We start from the raw sequence: 26,316 nt of genomic DNA, 5'->3' as shown, positions 1-26,316 counted from the left end.
CAAAATATGCAATCTTTAATGACCTGACAACAGTATCGGAACTATATCCCTTCTTAATAAGTCTATTTAAAGCTTTTGTTAGCTTCTGAGGTGAATACTGACATTTTTGTACTATATAAAGAATATTTCCATAAAAAAATTGGATGTGAAATACCTTAACGTATAAGAAGTCTGCATGTTGAGCTATATTACGAACGATTGTCTTATACTGCTGATAAAATTTAGTAAATGTTTTGACTAGTTTGGGATATCGCCAACCCTTGTGTAATAATTTTTCAGTAATATATTAATTTCTCTCGTTTAAATCTAAAACATTGTTACATACACGAGCAAATCGTACAAGTTGAGATATATAAACACCGGAAGAAGTTGACAAGAGAACGTCACCATCTAAGAATGGATATTTAAAAATCATCTCTTTTATCATAAATTTTAGTATTAAGCTTTCCGTTATTGATATAGAAATCAAGATCGAAGAAAGGGCAGTGGTCATTGTTAGTATAAGCTTTATTTAAAGTAAGTTCAACAGGATAAATGTCTTTAGTATACATACTGAAGTCGTCATTATTGAGAGCAAAAATATCATCCAAATGTTTAGTCTTTGTTAAATTATCACTTTTCAAAAAAATTTGCAGAATTGCTCATTGTTACAAATTATGAAATGTTTGCATTCGTAAAGTTTCATCCTGTCAAGTCCTACAGATAAAATGTAATTGCATTTAAGAAAATAAATATCACTGGAATTTGACCAGTCAAATTATTACCTCTTGTTTACCTGTGTACTAGCTTTAAATGTGTAACCATGTAACCTCCTAAGGTTTCCCAATACTCTATAATAACCCCTAAAGAGGTGCTTTGAACAACCCAAGATATATATTTATGACCAAGATTTTGTTTACTGCAATGATAGGCATGATTAACTGTCAGATTCATGGGACTGGTTTTATTCAAATCTTTCTCATACGCAACTGGATGTGACGTACTATGATTTGGTGGGTTTACACCTAAAACAGCTGCCATATTTTAACACAATTTTAAAGCCTTTTTGTTAGAGATACATATGTGTCTGTTAGGAAATATTTATTTAATAACACAACCAATTTCCAGTCAATACTTAAAACAAACTAAGTTTTCCATTTTAATTGTGCCTTACGTCAGGTATGTTCATTAGGTGCAGAATGAAACTTAAGATAATACCATGCTAAACCGATAGGGACAGTCATTGTTGTAACCTTTACCAAGTAAGATCATTCATATCAAGAAAGTGTACGAAAATGGATTTTGACATTCACGGTGTCCTACTTTTAGGTAAGCTTGTCTAAAATTTATATGTCTTATGTGTAAAAAAAGTCACAATAATGTGATTTGTAAAACTAATACATGAAATAAACGAATTATACAAATTTAAGTAAAAAAGATAGGACTATTTAGAAGATATCTACTCTGATACATGTAAAACTAACAGAAAAATGAAAAGAAATAGAAATAGAAACCAAGTACTTCAAATTATTAAAATAGATGAATTAAAAGCAAATTTTTTTTTCAAATAGTTTCAAGTGGACCAAAAAGTAAGAAAGCAATTTCATGGTTTAAGAGTGAGCTTCTTTGTAGAGATTTTAAAATATAAAAAATACTTCTTCTGAGGGTTTGACACAATTAGGCAAAGATGACGTCTACGATTGAAAATCATAGGCAATAATCCTATATAGCTTGTACATAGGATGGTGTTAATTTAGAATAAGCGTACAGTTACGTTTTTTTTTTAGCTTTTGGCAATTAATCAGATATATGTTAGTCTCTAATCGACGTCCGTTTCTAAAATTGACCTCTAAATCTGACGTCACATTCTCATATCGATGTCCAATCTTTTGATACTCTAATCTAAATCCAATGTAACGGCATATATTGCCAAAACTCCGCCCAATTGATTGCAGTCGTCTTTAATCGATGTCCAATATCAATAAATAATAAATCACTAAACACAAATAAGGCCTTCTATTTGTCGTTTGAATTGTTTTACATTGTCATTTCGGGGAATTCGAAAGCTGACTATGCGTTATGGGCTTTGCTCATTGTTGAAGGCTGTACAGTGACATATAGTTGTTAATTTCTGTCATGTTGGTCTCTTGTGGAGAGTTGCCTGATAAGCAATAATACCACATCTTCTTTTTTAAATTCATTGTTTACACTTTTACATGTACATGTTTTGAAGGGTAAACATTAATACATACTTTCCATATAGATCTTTTTTCAACCCGAAAAAGGCTTGTTGTTCGGTGTGAGCCAAGGCTCCGTGTGATGGCCGTACCTTAACCTATAATGGTTTACTTTTATAAATTGTAATTTAGACGAAGACTTGTCTCATTGGCACTCATACTACATCTTCCTATATCTATCATGAATATTAAAGTTTATCTTGATAATAAGTTTATCGAATAGAACTACATAGAAGTGTGTCATTCCTACTCATGTTAATAAATGACATTCACGTAAGTGCTTGTCAAGGAGAAAGCAACCTAAGGACAAGGAAACCCAAAGTGAAACGACATCTAGGGGCATTATCCAATCTTCAACAGTTATAGACAAAACAAAGAAGTACGCTCAATTGGTTTTTTTTTAGTATTATGATTCGGACTCTGTAAGATATTTTTCAACAAATTTCTGAGTTTTACACCTGGAGTGAAACATATACGCAAGTCATTGGCATTATGTGTTTATGTTGTGCTTTTACACAACTGTTCTAGACACATGCTTAGAGATATCACTACCTGTTTATATATTTGGTGAATTTGTTATAAATCTTTAAAAAAAAAAACATATTTTTTAATAAATCATATTTGTCACACGTAATATGTTTAAAGGTCTAAAGGTTTCAGCTGTGTCCAAAACAGACTTTCATTAGAAAAGCTAAAAATTAAACGTCGATTAGAGAAGCCAAAAAATGGACGTCGATTAGATAGGCATGAAATTGGCGGTCGATTTGGAAGGATATTTTATTGTGAAGTCAGATGGGGACGTCGATTTGAAGAACGGACGTCGATTAGAGATCGGACGTCGATCTGAGTCTTACATATATAATCATATAAAGTATATCATTAACACGAATCAGATATACAAGAACATTTGTATTCAGCTAAACTGTTTGTTTTGTTCCTCTTTCTGTTGATGTGTTTTCCTCGGTTGGTTTAAGTTTGTAGCCAGGATTGTTTTGTCAATGGAATTATGACTCTTCAACAGCGGTATACTGCTGTTGCTTTTCTTTATCTAGCCGAATGGATATAAGTGTAAAAAAAACATAACTCGTTTATTTTGTCCTGCTTCGTCTTTGTCCTCCACAAACAAAACCCAAAACACCACAAAATATGTTCCTTGTAATTCTTTACGCTTATGTATTCTTAAGAATTGTGGATTTTGAACCTGTTCATAAATGAAAGTGGATGGTTTAAATATTTGTACGTACGTGCATCAATATCTTTTAATAGTCATTCTGTCTTGACGACTTTTATGATATAGAGCACTTTAGAAAACTAATAATATAACGCTGTTTGTAGGACACTTTATAACATGTTGGTACAGTGAAGGAAGGAATATATCAGACTTAAGCTTGTTCCGTGTAGTCTCCCTTATTAATTTCATGGGTGTATGTTTTAGTTACCAAATGATCAGTCAATATATAACCACGTTATAAAGATGTTGTGGTAATGTATTTGACAAGGTTCAATAATGTGGTTCTTGGCCTTATCAGCGGGGTTAACAACACGTCTCACAGTGCGATAATACATGAATTGCACAGCGTGTAGTTATATGCAGATATATGCTACACGAGTACTCAGGTTTTTTAAAATAAATTTGGGTCAACACCCTAACAGCTCTAATAAATACATTTAATATTGAAACAATATTTAAGGTGTGTCGCCGTAAAACATATAGAATCGTGTTAAGAGTTTTATTTATTTGCGGTATTTGAATTGAGATTAGGATTATCCAGCTAAACTGACAACTAATGATTAAGTATATTGTTGCTCTCGATAGACATTTATATTAAGTGTCGGTTGGTAACAAGGCTTCTTCTAATATCTATAAAAACGACAAAGGAGATGCTTTCAGTTTTCAAATTGTAAATTCTATATTACTATATAGTAACATTACAGTATATCCTGTTTACTAATTATATATTTTCCAGTTGATTTAATATTCCAGTTCCTGCATTTCCTATCACGATTACATTTTATTTGTAGAAAATTGTACTGAAAACGAAGTTCGGAAGCGTTCTTAGCAGTGAAGTTAAAATTTATCGTTCTCCACTTTTAAAACAACAATCCATAAATTACTTTTCTCACGTATTACTTATTGTGTTTTACAATGTATTGTTCCAATCATGTATTACTTGTGTTTTTTTTTTTACCAATTATGCTTTACTAATTGTTTTGTGGTATGTCCTGTCTCTAATCATGTTTTACTTGTTGTCTGTTAGAATTTCCTGTGTCCAATCATTTACAACTTGTTGTCTTTAAGAATGTCTTTCCACCAATCATGTATTACTTTTTGTCTTGAAGTATGTCTTGTCCCTTTTCATGTTTTACTTGTTGCCTTTTAGAATGCATTGTCCCCGATAATGTATTACCTTGTTGTCTTTTAGAATGTCTTGTAACCAATCATGTATTTCATTTTTTTTTAAGAATGTATTGTCACCAATCATGTATCAAATATTGTCTTTGAGAACGTCCTGTCCCCAATCATGTTATACTTTTTTTTTTAGTATGTCTTGTCCCCAATCATGTAACTTGTTGGTTTTTTTTAAAGTGTACTGTTCCCAATCAAGAACTACTTGTTGTCTATTAGAATGCATTGTCTCCGATCTTGTTTATTTTGTTATCTATTGATAACTATTGTATTACATGTTGTCTAATATTATATCGTCAAAATTTCAGAAATACTTTATAAGCAGACAATCTATTATTTTCTATACTTTTTGTAGTATGGCTATGTAATGGATTATCGACTTCATTTGTACTGAATGCTGTAGGTAAGTATGTATAATTTCTAAGATTAGTTCTAACATTACTTTTGATACTTTAACCCTGTAAACCACCATTTCCCATGTAAAATTATAATGTTTTTGAAAATACTTTAAACGACAAAATTATATCATTTTTCTTCCTATGTGACGTTTATATTTTCTGACGTTTTACAAAGGAAACAATGAATGTAGTTGTAAGTTTTGATAGATGCTTTTTGTGCTTTTTTGTTACATATTTCTTTGTTTGAGAGACTGTGACACAAAGATGACTGCTATTTAGGATTTTAATTTTTTCAATATGTAGTCATTCATTAAGGTCATCAGTTAGAATAGTATAATTTATAAACATTGTTGTGACATGTTATGTCAAATGATCAGAATTATTCGAAGACCCTTTTATCAGTTACCTGTTGACACGTTTAATTAATCATCAATTAAAAATATAAGCTTATTAAATTTAAGAGCCGATGATGTACAACTACTTGACTAACTTTATCATAAAATGGGAAATACATTTTCAGATATAAATTGTATGTCTTTTTTCTAACATATAGCTCATTCTTGCTGTGTGATAAATTTATTCAAACCTATTTAAAAAAATTACGTGTTCTTGGTTGATACCAAGTCAGAAAAAAACGAATCGGACAGACAAAAAATTCCAAGTGTAGTTTTTATTCAAAAGCACTATGTTGACATTACTGTTGGTGTATTGTTAGTTCTTAGGGTATAATTATCTCAGTAACTCAAAGCTTCGGCATAGACATAAGTTAAAATATACTAAATTTCGTATTAAAAAAAACTCGATGATTAATAAAAGCATAAACAGAAAAAGTTGACCTACAAATGTAAGATAAATTCTACTAGGCCTTAAAACTCATTTTTTGGGTCATGAACTCCTACCGTTTCTGCATATATATATGTAACACTCCCAAACGTATCCTTCCCCCCGAACGTGTCTGATTCCCCCAAACGTGTCTATTCTCCACAAACGTGTCCATATTATTCAATATTCCCCAAACGTGTCCGATTTCAGAAACCCCAAACGTGCCTGATACTATTGTTATTCGCCCAAACGTGTCCACTTTTAATTGCCAGATAGTCTCGCGTCTTTTAGCGCTAATACATGTCATACACGCGACATCAATAACGTTCACATCAGTTCTATGATGGGGGACACAGTTGATGAAGTGGTAATTTATTAGCATTAATTTGTTCAATGTCGGTTGTTAGTGATTATCATTACTGAAAATTTAATATGTAACATATGCATTAACTTTTGACTGAATTTCCTTATTGTCCAGTTGCAAGTATGTCATGCTCATTTAAAGCGAACATACAAATAATTCTAGAACAGTTGAATTAATCGTTTACTATGTAAATTATTTTATACTTATAAACTCCGATGATGCCTTTTATATTAATCAAAATATTGCACGGCGGGCTTTCATTCGAATTGACCTCCCATCTTTTTTTAACAGTTCTAATTTTTGATAAATTTTAGGTTACGAGCGTCACTAAAGACACACGAACAAGAGAAATAACGTCCAGTGCCAAATATTTCATTCGTTATTTGAACGATATCATATTAACGATATGTACTGTAGATAGGTTCTATTATCAAACCGGGAATTTAAAATTGGGCATTAGTTTTTACGGTTATCTGGGATGACCACTAGTTGGGATTTTAATCTAAAAAAAATAAATGCATAAGAAACTACCTCAATGTCTGTTATGTAATATAGAGGCCGTTTCAAATAAAAGTTGCAGAAATTAAAAAAAAAAATTTGCCTTCCAAAATACAACGTATGGCACATTATAAAGAGAGAAATGCTACAAACATTTTAATGCGCATAGAAAAAGACTTTAAGAAATTTAATGAAATAGTAAAATATCGTAAAATGAGTATACAATAATAATAATAAAAAACCAACACAAATAACCTACGTTTTTATAATATGAACACGAATGATAGTTCCAGTAAAATAAAAAGCTTGATATGGACACGTTTGGGGGATTGAACACGAGTGGGGGTTTATTAAAAATTGGACACGTTTGAGCGTTTATACAAATGACACGCTTTGGCGCCCTTTGACAACTAGACATGTTTTTGCAGTTCAGTGACGTCGATGTGGACACGTTTGGGGGGAATCGGACACGTTTGGGGGGAAGAACACGTTTCTGAGTATTACATATATATATATATATTGAAGAAGATAAAATTTTAAACTTGGTAAAAGAGAGTAAATAAAAAAACCGAGGAAAAGACGTTTTAAAAAACAGAAACACACAGTTCAAGATAAGTTAGTTGTCAATCTGTCATCAATAGAACTAACTACCTCTGAAGAAACACTATTGAGTAAAGGCCTTAATTTCTGTCCAGCTCCAGCAACCGTCGATAATTTACAACTTGAGACAAATGTAGAAGCATTTGCCAGACGTATTCGGTTGAAAGAACATTTCAACAGCAGAAAAATTTAAAAGAAGCCAGAATGAATGAATCTGATTATGAGAGTGATGAAGGAGACATATGCATCCCAAAATTTAAAAAGGAAAGTAAATGGAATCCCCCTAAAAGCAAAAACGACAATTTGGAATCATTCATTACATCAGTCAAAGCTGAAGTCAGATCTTCAATCAGTGGTAAACAAGTCAGAAATATTTCAAAGTCAGAAAGTCAAGCCATGATAAGCTTGAAAGACCGTGACGAAATTGTTATCAAACAAGCTGACAAAGGAAGTGCCGTTGTAGTGATGAACAAGACAGACTACATCGAAGAAGGAAATCGTCAACTCTCAAACGCTAAATTTTTATGCTGTTTTCTCGTTTGAATTAGATTAGTCACTTCGGGAGTTTTTACAGCTAGCTTTGTGGTATTGTATTTTCTCATTGTTAAAGGCCGTACCGTGATCCCTAGCTGTTAGTTTCAGTGAAGAACGAGTAATCTTATTACGTGACTTTTAATTGACTATCAAAAAGTGTTTGATTTCTTGTAATGGGAGTTTGTGTGCTGTGCTTTAAGAACAGTTGGCCTTATAAATTCTATGATAAGTTGGATTCAGACTTTAAACACACATACGTAAGGATGTGTATTACGCAATAACCGTATAATTGTTAGAATTTAAATTAGGACAAGACAACAAAATGAAAAGTAAACATAAAAATTTTGCTAAAAACACATAGTTTGATTTTCAGTCAGCTCGCATATTACATTATAAGTTAAATCTATGCAAGACTCCTCCGGATGCGTGATTTTCTCGCTGCCTTGAATACCTGTTGGTGACCTTCTGCTGTTGTCTGTTCTATGGTAGGGTTGTTGTCTCTTGTACACATTCCCCATTTCCATTCTCAATTTTATGAAATGTAAAACAATCATTATTATAAAAGTAATATTTGTTTTCGTTATCTGACCTTTTACTAGATAGAGATAACAATTAAAGTATATGAGTTATCATTTTAAAAGAGGAGTAAAGCTTAACTTTATTAATATAAAAATATTATTATTTGTCAATAAAATCAATAACATTTTTAGTAGTATGGGAAAAACAAAACTTTAGAGGGCAGATAACGAAATCAGATGAAAAAATATCAAGTATTGTTCTAAACGCAAGCGTACTACATTACTGTAAATAATTACTATAAAGTCTTACATAGCTCCTAACTTAACCAATGTAGTACCAGCAGCAACAATCAATATCAATTGAGAGAACATATCTAAATTGAACTTTATCTAAAATAATAAACGAAAAAATTTTAACAGATCTGTCGTTTTGACAAATTATACAATAGAAGATTTAGACATGTAAGTAAATAAGTTAAATTATTACAAATTGGTGAAATTTAATGTTAACAACGATGGTGTGATACCGACAAGAAGATATAGAGAGTATTAAAAAAGTAAAATCTCACAACAATACTGAACTCCGAGGAAGATTCAAAACGAAAAGTCCCTAATAAAATGGCAAAATCAAATAATAAACACACCAAACGTATGGACAGCAACTGTCATATTCCTGCCTTGGTACATACATTTTCAAATGTGGAAAATTGTGAATTGAACCTGGTTTTATAGCGCTTGTGTGACAGTGGCATCAACTTCCATTATATTTACAACAAAACAGGGGTACAGCAGTCATCACCGTGTCACAATCTTCACAAATTTTATCGATGTCTTTTACAATGTTCTATCATCTCCACAAAACGTTTTTGTAAACGTCATTGTCAAGTTAATGTAACATTGGCAACCTAATGTTACACTCTGTGTTGTATTTTGAAGTTATCTAAACATCCATTTTGTATGATAATTGTTTATATTTCTGTTAAATTAACACAATTGAAAGAACAACCCAAATAGACGTTTAATAGGTAAGTGTAACAATAATAGGGAACTAGCTGCCAAAACTGTGTAAAAATATAACAGAACTGAATCAAATAATCCACTCAAACAGGCGAATACATTTAAAAAAGAAGTATTGTATTTTAGAAAACTTGACAATGACGTTAACAAAATTTTTTCGAGTAGTCGATTAAATTTGTTTCGTAGTTGATTGTACATATCATAAATAGTATACACTCTCTCTCAAACAGTATGCATTAAGTAAAATATAAATTGAAGGGCAGACAACATGTAAACAACACGTATTGAACCTGTACGGCTTAATTGATAGAGAAAATAATGCCTGATGGTCTTGATGTATAGATTCTGTGTATTGACGATGTTTATCATCTTAACTACGTGTTATATTGTTCTTCGTTCAATTATAAACATTACTTTTACTGTTTGGTCTGTTTTTTGGGATATCCATTTGACATGGCTCAGTACTTATATGTGTTTGTATTATCTTTCAGTTTTGCTGGTGTGTTTTGTATATGCGACTTTTTGAGTTTTTTTTGGTTATTATAACGTTACTCTGTACTTTTAAAGACCCCGTTATTATGTTATTGTTCTTTTATATGTAATTATGCTATTGTTCTATTATAAATTTGATAATACTTTGAACGACAAAGACAAAATTGAGTTAACCACGGAGTGGTTTTAACAATATATGGATTCCTAAAAAAATATAAAGAACTTATGGATAATTTTAAATCTCGGGTTGTTTCTAAAAAAAATTTCTTACATAGCTTTTGATTGTTCAACCCTGCACACCACAATCCCCCATGTTAAATTATAATTGTTTTGAATATACGTTGAACGGCACATTTCTTTCTATGTGACCTTAACATTTTCTGGCGTCAAACACGAGAAACAATGAATGTCAGGCGCGTAGCTACGTTTACGTCAAAACGCCCGGGCGTACACTTGAGTTTTGTTAAAAAATATATTTTAATCTAAAGAAAATAAAAAGAACTTGTTAAAAGCACATCAGCTTTATAATTCTTTCTTCGTTGGCTTGTAATTTTGGATAAAATTGACGAAGTTTACTTTTCAGTCAAATGGTATCATAATATATATTTGTTCATTTTCTGTCAAGTCTGAAGCTATTGTGAGTTCTTTAATCCCTTCCATTTTGTTTAAAGCAATTCATTACTAGTATCTGCTGAGATTCTTTTTGTGGTTTACTGTTTTGTCGAGCCTGTGACGTCATACATTTGTATTTATGACGCCAAAGCGAGACATAGCGATGGCGGCGTCAATATCTAAGTTTAGTATGTTGAGAAACTTTTTTTTAAATAATTAGAACTTTGCCAAACCTTTGTGAAATTTTCCGGAAGTTGAACAGAAACTGTTTATGGTCAAAAGAGTAAATCATTAGAGCATAATATTGAAGTTAGTTTTCCCGTGTTATACGGACAAATTAACGGGTACAAAAAAGTTATAGTGTGGGGTTAAAAAAATTTACACAACAACTTCATTGTCAAAACTTCAGACACAACTTCATCGAATTAAATGAAACTTCAGCAGATTTCAATTTCTGTCTGAAGCAAAGTTTTGAAAGTAAATTATTTGTTTATTCATTTTTCAGTATTATACTGATAGACTATATGGCTTTTTATAAATTATCAATGCATCAATCTTCATAAATTGTCACGAAACTTATGCCGAAACTAGTATTCCAGATCAAGAAAAATATCTGAAGAAAATGTTGGACTTTTTAAAATCCTGTAATGGACTAATAAATGGATTCACTTTTTGCGTGGGAAATCCCAGACAAAAAAGGCTTCCACAGAACCCTTTACGATAACTTATATTGCACCTGAACATCTCTGAAGATTAATGTTCCTTTACGAAATTTGGAAATAGAAAGGTGATTTTGTTGGTTAATTGTTTTACCCCACAGCTCTTTTAAGCCATGAAAATACGGATTTTTTGTGTTATTAAATTTGCTGTTACAAAATGGTTAAAAAATATTATAAATTAAGGAATGTATCTCCCTCGTGCAAAGCTCTGATTCCTTTCACGGATTTGGCTATACTTTTTGGAACTTTTGAACTATATAGCTCTACATCTTTTATATAAGCTTTGGATTTTACATATTTTGGCCACGAGCATCACTGAAGAGACATTATTTGTCGAAATGCGCATCTGGTGCAGAAAAATTGGTACCGTTAATGTTATTAAAACATATTGTAAAGCTACTGGTTTTTACATTTTCCCTGAATCCAATGGCCATTATATTTCAAATTAACAAAAATTACAGGGATTGCATCCATTCTCGACAATTCGTTAGCTACCGGGGGCCTTGCTCCCTAGATCCAATCCACTACTAGAAATTATTTGACGTGGACCAGTTTAGGGTCCTCGGACCCCTCGCCGAGGTTCGGGCGTACACGTTAAAAATACCTAGCTACGCCACTGAATGTGTTATTTTAATTTGATAGGTGCGTTTTGTGCTTTTTTTTGTAAATGGTTGTTTGTTTTGAGATTGTAACACAGTGATGACTGCTGTAACCATATTTTGACTATTTTACAGATTATGTCTGTTTTGTTCGTGCAAAAATAATGAATTTGATGCGACTGTCATACAAGTTAAAGATTTAGACCTATAAAACCAGGTTCAATTCACCATTTTCTACATTTGAACTTGCCTTTACCAATTCAGGAATATGGCAGTTGTCCATTCATTTGATGTGTTTTATCATTTGATTTTGCCATTTGATTAGCGACTTTCCGTTTTGAATTTCCCTCGGAGTTCAGTATTTTTGTTATTTTACTTTTTGATAAATCTCTGAACGAAGAAAAGAAAAGGGGGTAGATCTTATAAAAAAAGAACTATTGCTCCGTCATGTGACATTACAAACCTGAAACAAAGTAATTGTTATGTCCACACAAACAGATACAAGTAGAAGCAGTTGTCAACGACGATTTGTTTATGAGTTACAACATTAATTATTTACTTTTTCCTGGCAAAGCCACATAGGTCTTTTTTCTTAGCGTCTAAAAATAAATTCAATAATAGTGTATTGTAACATTAGAACTGGTTTATTATATCAAACAAGAAGATCAGCGACTAACTGCTGTTTCTTTCTATGTCAATGTAGAAGTTTTAACATAATAGTACTTTTAATCTAGTATTAATTTATTGGATGGAATTTTTCACATGTATGTCTTTTAGACAAACATTAATAAAATGAATTATGATATAATGTTCGTATGTACGAAAAGAATTGCATGAGTCAAACTCTTTTTTTATGTTTTTTTTTTAGTTCAACATCATACCCAGGAATTGCGTTGTGGAGATCATGTCTGTCATCATAGACAGGTATCTGGTTATGCATCCTTAGATCTTTACTACTGCTTCTATGAAACCTTCAACAAAAGTAGAATATTGTGGACAAGAATTTCTGCTAAGCTACAGTAATATAAAGATTTGATCAGAATAAAGATCAGTGATATGCGTAAATAATGATATAAATATTAATAATAAGAAAAAAAAATCGTTGACAAACCTGTTCCGTGCAAAAAGAAAACAAACTATTGATTTACAAGAGTCTGAAATGAGACAGGTTTATTAATAATTTAACATGTTAAATTGGTTGGGTACCTTCTTCCATCCCTTAACCTTTGACGGGGATTCAACAGTAGTAGAAATATAACAATTATACGAAAAGGACTTGACTCATCAGACTAACTCTTCATGTTGATAAATCGGATTGAGTCCTCAGATTTGGAATATGCAAATAAAAAAATAAACAAAACATTAGTTTTAATAAAGGCAAGAGTAAATAAAAAGTAAAATCACAAAAATACTGAACTTAGAGGAAAATCAATTCGGAAAGTCTATAATCACATGGCAAATTCAAATAACAAAACGCAAACAACAGGAACTGTCATATTCCTGACTTGGTACAGGCATTTTCAAATGTAGAAAATGGTGGATTGAACCTGGTCAATCTCATCATGTAAAATACCGCTGTTCATAATTCTAATATCTATTGAGAGAAAACAAATTTAGGTTACAAACTAACACCGAGGAGAACACATCAACTATAAGAGAAAAACAACGAAAATCAGAACACAGAAGTGCAACAAATGAAACATACATAAACCCGAACAATTAGATTGCCATTAAAACGCTACACAATACACACAGCACGCACCAAACGTCTACTCAAATTACGTTTTATCAAAATAACGGTCAATACCACATTCCTAGAAAGAGAGTTTACAAAATCATTCTGAGCACGTTTATGATATTTGCCAGAATCGTGTTTTTACAATAATGCAATCTCCCAAGATAATATGAATACTCGATTCTATATAAATATTATGTACTTTGCAGAGATGTTTAATAGAAATGCGTAACGTCACTTATTTACGTTTAAGATGTCATCACCAAAGTCATGTAAGTATCCATGTTAACCAATATGAATTACTTCGATAACAATAAAAACCAAACAAATCCTCGTTCAAGACATACTTAACAGACATACATTAACAGTGAGAAAAAAAATGGAAGGAAATGACACACTCTCAGTACCACACAAGTATAACTTAAACAAAATGTCAATAATGTTGTTATTTATCACTCTTTTCTAACTATGTGCTTTAATCCCATTTCCATTCTCATTTTTTATTTAATCGAAAAACAAAAGGATATAGGGTATTCATCCATGACACAAACAATTTCATGGATGGATACACCACCATGTGAAGCTAATATTTGCTTTCGATATGTTTAAATGATAACTTGACAAATATCTTTCAGTCAGTTTAGTTGAAGTCTGGAGCTGGCATGTCAGTTAACTGCTAGTAGTCTGTTGTTATTTATGTATTATTGTCATTTTGTTTATTTTCTTTGGTTACATCTTCTGACATCAGACTCGGATTTCTCTTGAACTTAATTTTAATGTGCGTATTGTTATGCGTTTACTTTACTACATTGGTTAGAGGTATAGGGGGAGGGTTGAGATCTCACAAACATGTTTAACCCCGCCGCATTTTTGCGCCTGTCCCAAGTCAGGAGCCTCTGGCCTTTGTTAGTCTTGTATTATTTTAATTTTAGTTTCTTGTGTACAATTTGGAAATTAGTATGGCGTTCATTATCACTGGACTAGTATATATTTGTTTAGGGGCCAGCTGAAGGACGCCTCCGGGTGCGGGAATTTCTCGCTACATTGAAGACCTGTTTGTGACCCTCTGCTGTTGTTTTTTATTTGGGCGGGTTGTTGTCTCTTTGACACATTCCCCATTTCCATTCTCAATTTTATTTGATTCATTGTCTTCTTATAAGGGTATGATTCTACTAGAGGGAAATATAGAATTTGGAACACATTCAAGACATAATAATAGATTCAATACAGAAGATGAGGATTAAAATTTCAATACGAATATTCAAGGCTCGATCAACAACTATTTCTCGATGATGACGACATTTATAATGCACTGAAGTTCAGCGTACTTTTTTTATAAAAGTGAACGAATAAAGTGCAAGAATGAAGTTTATGCAACGGTTAAACATAGAATTCTTATTCACTAAACAAAAGATGTAATATCATATTTCGCTCAAATAACACTTGGTATATAACTATGTTCTTATATTTTCAGGATGACATACCTTGTTCACCAAATAGTTTGAGAAGTAACCATCGTTGTTCCTGTGACACAAGAACTTGTGTTGATCACACACTCATTTCACTTGTCTCAGGTATGTTGTAATACTATTTATGTCAATGTTTATTTGAAATAACGAGGGCCTAAATAGTTTTCCTCGGTTTATTTTTGTGAAATATGTTTTATTTGCAGTGATCTTGTATTTGAATTTGTACTAAGAATAACACCAAAGCATTATGACATATTATTTCATATCGGTTGAGAATAAAATTCTCTTATTGGATTAAAAGGGGTCACATAACATTCATTATTCTTCAGTAATAAATTCCATCGGTCATTAACAGAATAAAACGGACCAGAAAACCGGTCGAACTTTTACATGATAATGACCGGTGGGGCGTGCTTTCCGTCTGATAATGACCGTTGGGACGTGATTTCTCTGTTAGTAACCGGTTGAGCGTGGTTTCTCTTTTAAGAGAGATGTACCTTTTATATAAAAAATGTTCTTGTTTTTAATATATGATTATATTTAAGTTGTTGAATTGTTTATTATATGTTTTCGTTAATTATAAAATTAAAGATAACTTGATTAATAAGTATTTATATATTTAAAAATTGCACTAAAATGAATGGCAGTATTACTACGACTGATCTTCACTGTTTGCCATAGAAATCGTACAACAACTCGAGTTCGCTGTAGGCATTTTGAACTTATGAGAATTTTCCTAAACCTGGTTTCTCAATGAAATAAACATAATTGTTCTTGAAAAACTGGTCATTATCGTGATATATGGACTGCCCACAGGACAGTGGTATTGACTAAGATAGTGATAATGAATGAGCCGAAGGACTATTATATAATTAAATATAGTTGAGTACAAATAAAACATAAGCTAAATAAATTATTATTAATCATATCAAATGTCCAGGATGTTTTTATGATGTCAACAATAAGGACTCTGTTGAATGTACAAAATGTTGTATGTGGTTACATAAAGAATGCAGTAATCTTACTGAAGAAGAATTTAAAAAACCATCTGAAAACGACAACTTGACATATACTTGCCCATTGTGTGAAAACTTAGAAGATATATTTATAAATGAGAGTTTTATACAGTTTGAACTAGAGAACTACCGAGAGGGAACGAACACACCTCTAAATGTAACATTCAATATTGAAGAAGAAGAAGAAGAATGTGTACACATAGATACAAATAATAGCAATCCACAACAAGAAAATGAATCAAAATCAAAAACAGAAGTGCACGTATCCTATAATCAAGGATTCAAACAGGAACAACTGGTAAATGATATTAATCAGGAGGAAACTAAAGTGAAAACTGTGGGGCCAGATGAGCTAAATCAGCACTCACCCATTCACGTAATCGACCAACCTTAAACAAAGGCCAAAAAAGGGAAAAAGAAAGAAACTATAGAATTACAACAACAACTCACAGCTAGCAGAGCTAGAATAATCATGCTAGAGGAGCAAAACAAGGACTATGAAAATACAATCAGTCTCATTCACTGTAAATGGAAACAACAAACAACAGGCAAAGAAAGAGGTGAAATTCATCATTGGCAAAATTCTGCCTTACAGGACATAAAAACTAAAGTGCAAATGCTAGAAGAATCAATATCAGCCAAGTTTACAACAATGAATATGGAATTGCAGCATAAATTAGACATTCATGAGATACAACTAAAGCATGACCTGGAGATCAGAGACTTGAAAACTGAAATAAACATGATGAAGCTTCATGATAATAGACCGAACTATAAACAACATGAAAGTAAATGTGCATGTAAAAATCATATTGAAATAAAAAAAAAAATTCCCGCATCTCGTACAGATCAATCCCCTAATACTGAGCTTAAAAACACCCGATCCCGACGTCCCGAATAAGTCCTGCCTCCCTCTAATCTCTATCCTTCTTTCATTTTGGCCAAATCACTACTTTCACTTTCAACAATAAATTTTATGACCTATTTATCATGGGAATTATGTTTTCTAGTCTCTTCGTCGTACCGTTCGTTCGTCCATCCTTCTGTCCGGCTTAAGGTTAAAGTTTTCACTTTCAACAATAAGTTTTTATGTTCCATTTATGGGAATTATGTTTTCTAGTCAGTTCGTCCGTTCGTCCGTCTCCTGCTTCAGGTTAAAGGTTTTGTCGAGGTAGTTTTTGATGAAGTTGAAGTCCAACCAACTCGAAACTTAGTAAATATGTTCTCTATGATATGATCTTTTTAATTTTAATGCCAAATTAGAGATTTTATCTCATTTCACGGTCCACTAAACATAGTAAATGATAGTGCAGATGTGGCATCCGTATACTATGGACACATTCTTGTTTCCACATGCTTTTCTTTTTTCAATATATATGCAATTGGTATGACCCTCCAGATAGTAAATATTTCAGAAAAAAAGTAGTCAGAATATAGAGTCTCTATATTATAGTAGTATATTCGTAGTTTACAGGTGGATAAACGCAAAACATAATTGTCTCTAAGGAGGTATAATAGTTGTGGTTCTTGCGATCTAAAAACCACGATATGGAGAACGCTCTGATTGGCTTATTTATTTTTCATTTTTGCAATCTATCATACGATTGGTTGTTCTTGTGCATGTTTAAAACCGGAAGTCGTATCTATGGCTAAAAGTCAGTCTGATAACGGAAACAATACCTGAACACCTATTTTGTCGTTTTTCTCCCAAAATAACTGAATCTGAATAATCATAAGAATGGATGACAAATGCGACAATGCAAGTTACCTTAAGAACACAGAGGCATGATGATTAATTTATTGAAGAAGGAAGAGAAGCGACACACAAAATGAGGTCTTCTCATTTAATAGTATAGATACTGTGATTTTAAAAACAAATGTTGAGATCTTTTTATAATATTAACAACAACAAAAAACGGTGTAGGAAATGGACATGATTACATTTCCGGATGCGGGAAGCGGTAGTATAATAAAAATAAAAAAATTCTGTTTTGAAAAAAAATAGGTGCGGGCGGGTCCGTCGAACAAGGAATTAAATTGGTGTGGTCTTATATTCAATATAATGAAATATTATCCCATCCTTAATTATGTTGGTTGTGTTGATAATGATTCTCTTATTGCTGTAAGTGACTGGAAAACGTGTTTACTCTCATATATTTGCAGTCTCTGATGTAAATAGCTATATAACCTATGTATATTTTAATCTGTTTAGAATTGTACACGTGTCTTAACTATGATGTTCGGTTTTGACTGTTTTATTGTTAAAACTTCAAGATTTTTATAGTTTAATCAAAGTAGTTAGATATGATTCATTTTACATCGTGATCACACTGATGAAGGATCTGTGGCCGAGTCGTCTAGCGTGTCGGAAACAGTGTAAGGCGAATCGGTGTCACGATATCTAAGTAGCATGAGTTCATATCCCGGCGAGGGAACGGCAAAAAATTTGCTTTTTACAGATCTAACATGTTTGGGCTGAGGTCTAAACGAATTATATTTAATTCTATTTATATATGATGCTAGATTAAAACTGACGAAGATAGGTAGCATCAGGTCACCGAAAGCTTTATTATTAGTTAGAATCCCGTCGAAGGATAGAATGCGTTTTAACATCAGACCAGCAATGTTAGATCTGTAAATTTGCTTTCGCAATTTTTATGTTCTTCCTTCGCCGGTATTCGAACTCACTCGGTAATAACTGGGCAGTTTCAGGATTTACTTGTATTAACTAAGTGCATCAGGAATACATGTAATCCCTAAATTTAAGTTAGTACAATCTTGATTTCAGCTATTTACTGTAACAAATAGACTGATGTGTGTTTTTTTCTTTTACAGATTTCATTCATATACGATCCCCACCTCTTGTATGGTAACATATAAGAATAAATCTAGAGAACTAGGATAATGTCCTCAATCGTATATATTTAACACTGCATAAGTACACATTTCTATTTCGGGATCAAATGAGTCCCACCTTAGAATGCAGGGTTTCCCTGCGTGGCTGACTCATTGGTTGCCTTCGGCTGTTGCCTGCTCTTGGACGGGTTGTTGTCTCTCTGGTATATTCTCTATTTCCTTTTTATATTTAATAACCGATTTCACTTATACTTACAGCAGTTACTACACCTACTATTGCAACCAATCAGAATGGCCTGTTGTGTGGTGATCACGTGTGTAAAGGACATCAGGTAAATACTGACAAATATCATCTGTAACTACCGGTCAATTTAACGTATGCATTCATAAATGTATTGCAGGTGTATAGAGCTATCTTTTTACCAAAGAATACAAATATTATGTTATACTGAGTTTGTCTTTAGCATGTAGATATTGCATCGTGTGGTCAATGAAATGAAAAATGATATGTGAATAATTTGATGTATACATAAACAAAATGTATATAAGAATCAAAACAGATCATGCTATAACAGACAGGAAAAAAAACGCCACATCAGCCTTAAAACAAAGTAAAAAATGTAAGAGGTATCTTTTCTTTATAGTTTTGTATCATTGAAGAAACACAAGACAGTAAATTGCATCCTAGATGTGCAGATGTACATGTAAGTAAAGATTTCACTTATTGAGTAAATTATGTTGTTTCTTTGGTATTGGTGTTTTGTCCATTTGATTTCTAGCTTCAAATGATCAAAACATTTTGCAGACGTTTAGCATTCAAACATGTTAACGGACTATTGGTCCATCTCCTATAACAAACTATTTCAAACCAAATTAAACTCTTTTTGCACCACATGACGCACATAACTGCCCGATAAATGTGTATGAAAAATACAGGTCAATTTGTAAGTGATTATAATTTATAAATGTTTCTGTTTCATCTTTTACTATATAAAGCAAAATATGCTATGATTGCCAATCAGACAACCCCTTACAAGAGACCAAATGAAACAGATATATAAACAAATGAATAACTTTATTTTAGAACACACATCATTGTCTGCCGAATCTGTTGAGCCTTGGATCTTCGTGCTTTTGTGACACTAGGACATGTGTAGATCATACTCTTATCTCCATCGTTGCAGGTATATTACATATTATTAAATAGTGCATTGTGTTTTCTTACTGTCAAACAGTAACTTGATATTTATGAGTGAATGCTGAATTCTATTAAAACTAAAAATCTTAATAGCCACAGTCTTGTTTATCACAGAAGGTTTCGGCCATATTTTTTCATGGAATGCAACCCCACCTTTTAATTTAAACCCAGTGTTAGTCCAAGAAATTAAAGTTTTTGTTACTATTTTAAATTTGTCAATAATGTTTGGCAATGTGTAAAATTTAGTTATTTTTAATAAATAACATAAGATCTTTTTATGTTATGACGTTTAGCGTACGCCTTAATGTTTTAGTGGGACAAGTTTGCAGGCAAAACAACTGAAACTGCGAGCTACTACTCACTAATGATATCCCTCCAATACTTAACAGTAAACGGGAAATTGTTACGTGATGATTCACACACAGTATGGCCGTCTTATATAAACCCTGAAAGTATTTTTCAGAAATCCTTGTAATATATTTCCTGAGAAAAATGTGACGAAAATTTGTAACTTATCATTTGTAAAATTATATAAGTGTTCTCACATAAACCATGACACGTCTGAGAAAGATGCAGCAAAACGTATTGATGTGACGGACGGACGGACTGGCGAATGGATGGATGGAATGACGGTCTGATGGCAACAATAAACAGTATACCACTCCTTTTTAATTATTAAAGACAACCTTTATTATAACTATAGACGTAAAAAGTTGTGTATTGTGTTTTCACTTATTTTTCTAAACCAATATTTACTTAAGAATTGGTGTGAAACAATGAAATAAAAAAATGTACCAGGTTTATGGCCCTGATAATGTTTAATGTGAAACTCGATTTTGTTTTCTGAAAACTTTGTATCTTAGTGTCGTTAGAACAAATTTTAGTCTGTGTATGATAAACTTTCCAATTTGCATTAAAGCTTGGGTCAAATAAGGACCCTGTTGTCTCTACTAAATTGGTTTCAGCCCTTTTAGTTGAAGGTAAATGCATAAAGTGCTGTAGCAGAATCAGATTAAAAGTGTTACAAATCAAAGCGAGACAGATAAACATAATCCATCACGTTTACCTATATAAAACAATTATGCTTTTTGGTCATGCAACTAGAATTACATTCCAAAACTACATTTTGCCTCGAACATACTGCTTTATTAATTTTTAGAAATACAAACATGTTGTTGTTCAGGATAAATAAAATCATGATGTTTGTTTTGTTATGCTTGACGCATATTTCCTTAAAACTTGATATAGATAAGTCATGTTTTAAATAAAAAAATACCTATCTTTCTGAAGAAGAGTCGAGTGATTTCGTCAACTGTTTAAACAATTTTGTTATCTCAAAATATACAATGCATACAATTTTTTTGTAGGACACCAAGTTGCAGCCCTCATTTGTTCAGATCAAGATGACCACTCTTGTCATGCAGACCAAGTATGTAGGAAAATAAATTATGTTTATTTAATGCCTTTTTGTTATAAATGTTAAAATAACAGTAATGGGAATATTGATTAGTCGGGTTCTATTTTTAGATCATTAAGTGAGTACCATACCACTTTGTAATAAAACAGTCTTTATGCAAAAACTTCAAAGTCAGGTTTAAAAAGAATTTACGTAGAATTGCTTAACACCAAGAAGTATCAAGACTGGCATTTACCCTTACCCTTTTGAATAGGGATTTTTTTATTCGTTCGTTGCTAAACAATGGGGAAAAGATTGATACATGTTATACAATGATAATAACACAATTGGTGTGTCGGGAATGATAATCTGAATTTACCTTCAACATGAAAATTTGACATAAACATAAGACATACAGCTTATTTAAAGTCGGTATATAGCAATACCAGGACACACAAAAGTTCTGAAGAAAAAAACAATAATGAATATTTGGAATATTGTCAACATGACCTTAACTGACTATAAAGGTGCTAAATTTCTCTCCGGAGATCTAGAGCTTAAGCAGACGATGATTTACACTTTTTTTATAACGTATCAATATCAAAACATTAGCTATTACGCTGTTAATACCCTCGGGGACTGAAAGCAGTGATTTCGACTAAGTGATTAACAATAAAATGGCATATAAATGGGTTGCGTCTGAAGTGATCTCATGGATTTACCTAAATCATGAATGTTCAAACAAAAATCTTGTGTTGACATCACATACAGTATTGTTAATCATAATGACTTATAAACACTTGCCCGATAAGTTACAAATCAAGAACAATATCTATACAAAGTATACAAACTACTATAAAAAAAAAACGTGCATCCATATTGCACATCCGAACCAACCTGCATCAGGAATGCTAAAGGAACTTGGAACATGTTTTTCTTTTCAACATATTGATATAACATTAGCGGTAATACTTCACTCCTCCAGAGTCTTTTCACTTCAATGTTCTCAAACAATTGATCTTCAACGTAAATTTTCCAATTAAACATCATGTGCGCGTAGTGTGTGAATTCCTTGAATATTTCAATAGTTGTGCAAATGAGCCAATTGTCTTATCTTATTTATCCATTTTAGACTTGAATGCTTCTTTTGAAATTTCATTGGTATGGTTTTGCGATGAACGATGTTCTCCCGATACTAAAACTTCGCGCGCGCGGTCAACATTTTAACACTCCTATGCCATTACAAAAAGAAGCATATGTTAATTTGTCTAAGTAAAATGCCTTCTTATTCTTGATCCGCAACGAAATAACACAATAGTGTTGAAAGTAACGTCATACACAAGACAATCAATCATATACTTTATTTCTTAATAGGTTTGCAGGTTACACAACACAAATGGACATCTCAATGGTCAATGCATTAATAAACATAATGAAACATATAAAGTAAGTATCAGAGAATATGTGGTTGTAAAAGATGAATAGTGAACACGTCGCAGAATGAAAGAGAGAGATTTTGAATTAAAGAAAAAAACATTGTTTGTTCAAAATTATTTTTCATATGAAAAAAAAGCTGTCGTTTATAATGGGTTCATTTTGATATTCATGAGGAGAGGTAGCAAAAGGGCTGAATAATTTTTATAGCAAAAATACAAAACAAAATAACATTTTATTGTGTTATAAAAAACTTCAAATGATGAACAAACTGCCTAAAAAATATTAATACTCGAACTGACGACTAAGTCTACGGTATTTAATTTTACGCACAGCATATATATACTTTTTTTTGCAGACGATTTTATTTGAAATATTACGACACCATCTTAAGATAGTCTTCATGTTTACTTATGTGAGGTGTAAATTTGCTTGGCGACTAAATCATGCATCAGGAGACATTTACTAAGTCGACAAATCCGATCTTCTATCTTTAGAGTTCCCTCTTTTATTTGTGACCTTGTTTTTTATCTTCCTATTTATAACCTCTTTCGATTAAACTAACTCATTTATTTATGTATGGTAATAATGTTATTATTTTTGTAAAATAAAATAACTAATAGCTGGCCTTGTCTCGGTACTAATGAATAAAGTCAACAGTAGTTTGCCACTGTTAAAAAGTCATCAATCGATTTAGAATAAATAATTCTGGGTTACAAACTTACACGAAGTGGAACATATCAAATATAAGAGGTCTACAACGAAACAACAGAACAATGAAGTGCAACAACAACAGAAAAGGACAATGAAACTTACATAGAAATGAACTATCAGATAACAACTACTGATATTGCTACAAAAAACTTTAAAACTCACTCAGAAGAATATGTGTGTGTGTGTGTGTGTGTTTGTGTTTTGCAAATAAAAATATTAGGATAGAGTGCATTGAGTTATTTGTTTTTCAAACAAGTTAATATCTGCACAACTTTTATCTTTATTAAAAGCAGGCGGATCGTGATGGATGTCCACACATTTTAGGCGAGGGCCATGAGTGTTTCTGCAATAATAATGATTGTGTGCAGCAGACACAAGGTATTATTGATGTATAGCATATGTTTTATCATACTTAATTGGAAAGTTGTATTCCTTGTAAATCATGATTTACGTTATGTATGTGCCTTTGGTTAAGCTAATTACATGTATGAAGTTTTGGTTGTTTCTGATTGTAAAAGGTCGTACGATTACCTATAGTTGTTAACTTTTTTGTAATTTGGTCTCTAGGGAGAGTTATCTCGATGTCAATCATACCATTTCTTATTCTTATTCTACAATTTGTATTTTGTGTACTTCTACTCAAATTTATGAGGAAAAAAATAAAAGTTGATCTATATGTATTCTACGCCTATAGTCAAATACTGACATGTAACTTGGCTAATCAACGATCTACATCTGCAGCACTTCAAAAAATGCAAAATACATGTGTCAAACAATAACTATATTGTCCTAAGAATTTATAAAAATATGTTAGTCAGTGACATAGTAGTAAAACATATATTCAAGTGTTGCACTACATGTAAGTGCATTGGAATAAAACCTTAAAAGAGATGATGTGTACTCATATATCAAGACATCTCAAACGTGTTATTCACTAAAATGTATCCGTTTCGCCAAAACGTGTTCATTTCATTCCAATATATACTCAACTGATTTAATTCCATTTTCATTGAAATATACATGATGCGTAATATTAATTTCAGTTTTTTATGCAGTTGCTTATAGGAAAAATGAAAGGGAATAAATCAAAAATAAAATGATCTACATACATAAATTTATCTATGCTTGTTTCAGTTTTCTGCATACGTTTGAATGTTAGATTTGATTGTCTACTGCTTACGTTTAGTTCAATTGGAGATGACACGTTAGTCGAATATCCAGCAAGGGACGAGCATAGTTTAGAAAAAATGTCGAGTATCATTAAGATTCTATAAATATTCAAATGGTCACAATCATGTCAAGAACTAGTTCAGACTTGTTGGAGTTCAATCGATTGAAATTCAGACCAATAGAGAATGGTCGAGTAAAATAAATACAGTTGATACCAAATTCTGCTATTAGCGGACTTGTTTGTTGTGTTGAGAGAACACCATTTTATTTTTATCTATTCTTAATAAATTAGTATAGTCCAGTCCAATTGCTTTATCACATAAAAATATTGTATTGTATTGTATATAGCAGATTGCATTCATATTGATCATGATTTAATACCAATAAAAGCCCACTACAATGTTAACTAACAGATGAGAATGAAACTCGCGATTAGATTCGATCGTTCGTGGTACAATGTACCTACTTTAATTATACTTACAGCAGCAACTGGAAACCATACTGTTACTACAACTAATCATAATGACCTGGTGTGTGGTGATCACGTGTGTCATGGACATCAGGTACGCATATATAATATATTCTTTCAAATATCATCTGTAACTACCGGTCAGTTTAAATTATTCCTTCAAACTGATATTACATGTGTTAGTATAACTAAATTTATTTAAATCAAAACTTATTAGCACAGAAACCTCAACATAATTGATTAAGATGTTGAGATTTTGTTTGATTATAATTTGCTAATTTCGTTACCTTTTGTGAAGATGTACTGCAAGTGTAAAAAGCTATATTGATTCCAAAAAAGAATACAAATATAAGGTTATATATAAATAAAGGCATCAGTAGTATATCGCTGTTCTAAAGTCATAAATCGATTGAAAGAAAACAAATCCTCGGTTGGTCTTTAGCATGTAGATATTGCATCGTATGGTCTATGAAATGAAAAAATCGAAATTTATTATGTGAATATTTTTTTTCTATAAATACATAAGGCTCAAAAAAGATCATGAACAATAGACATGAACATAAAAAGGCATCTTAGTTTTAAAACAAAGTACACATGTAAGCTATATCTTTTCTTTATGTAGTATTGTATCATTGAAGAAAAGCAGGACGGTAAATTGTATCTTAAATGTGCTGATGTACATGTAAGTACTTAGTTTCACTTCTGAAGCAAAATATGTTGTTTCTCTGATGTTTTTTTTCTAGTTTCAAGCTTTTTACGATCCAAATCAAGATTTCGCAGAAGTACTTCAATTCAACCGGAATTAAACTACAACTTTCAAATTTAAATACTAATAAAGGCAACAGTGGTATCCCGCTGTTCGAAATTCATAAATCGATTGAGAAAAAAACACAAATACGGGTTACAAACTAAAACTGAGGGAAACGCATCAAATATAAGAGAACTACGACACAACAGAAACACAACATTAAAATGTAACATACACAGAAACAAACTAAAATGTAACAATGGCTATTTTCCTGACTTGGTATATGACAATTGTAGGAAACAATGGTGGGTTGAA

At 31.9% G+C, this 26,316-nt stretch overlaps 1 protein-coding gene across 1 annotated transcript in view; it reads left to right on the top strand.

Annotated features, from left to right (window-relative positions):
• Positions 1–1,227: 1,227 nt before the first annotated feature.
• Positions 1,228–26,316, top strand: part of LOC139510420 (uncharacterized) — a 53,184-nt gene continuing 28,095 nt past the window's right edge. The window contains exons 1-13 of the mRNA XM_071297003.1: positions 1,228–1,308; positions 4,979–5,026; positions 12,665–12,720; positions 13,741–13,803; positions 15,006–15,105; positions 19,131–19,204; positions 19,517–19,576; positions 19,957–20,056; positions 21,438–21,499; positions 22,841–22,912; positions 23,905–23,992; positions 25,268–25,347; positions 25,876–25,935. Of these exons, the coding sequence (XP_071153104.1) occupies positions 1,275–1,308; positions 4,979–5,026; positions 12,665–12,720; positions 13,741–13,803; positions 15,006–15,105; positions 19,131–19,204; positions 19,517–19,576; positions 19,957–20,056; positions 21,438–21,499; positions 22,841–22,912; positions 23,905–23,992; positions 25,268–25,347; positions 25,876–25,935 (897 nt within the window). The 5' untranslated portion in view covers positions 1,228–1,274. The remainder of the gene's footprint in view (positions 1,309–4,978; positions 5,027–12,664; positions 12,721–13,740; positions 13,804–15,005; positions 15,106–19,130; positions 19,205–19,516; positions 19,577–19,956; positions 20,057–21,437; positions 21,500–22,840; positions 22,913–23,904; positions 23,993–25,267; positions 25,348–25,875; positions 25,936–26,316) is intronic.

Source organism: Mytilus edulis, chromosome 2, assembly GCF_963676685.1.
Source record: "Mytilus edulis chromosome 2, xbMytEdul2.2, whole genome shotgun sequence".
Lineage (NCBI taxonomy): Eukaryota > Metazoa > Mollusca > Bivalvia > Mytilida > Mytilidae > Mytilus > Mytilus edulis.
This window is presented reverse-complemented; position numbering and strand designations above follow the sequence as displayed.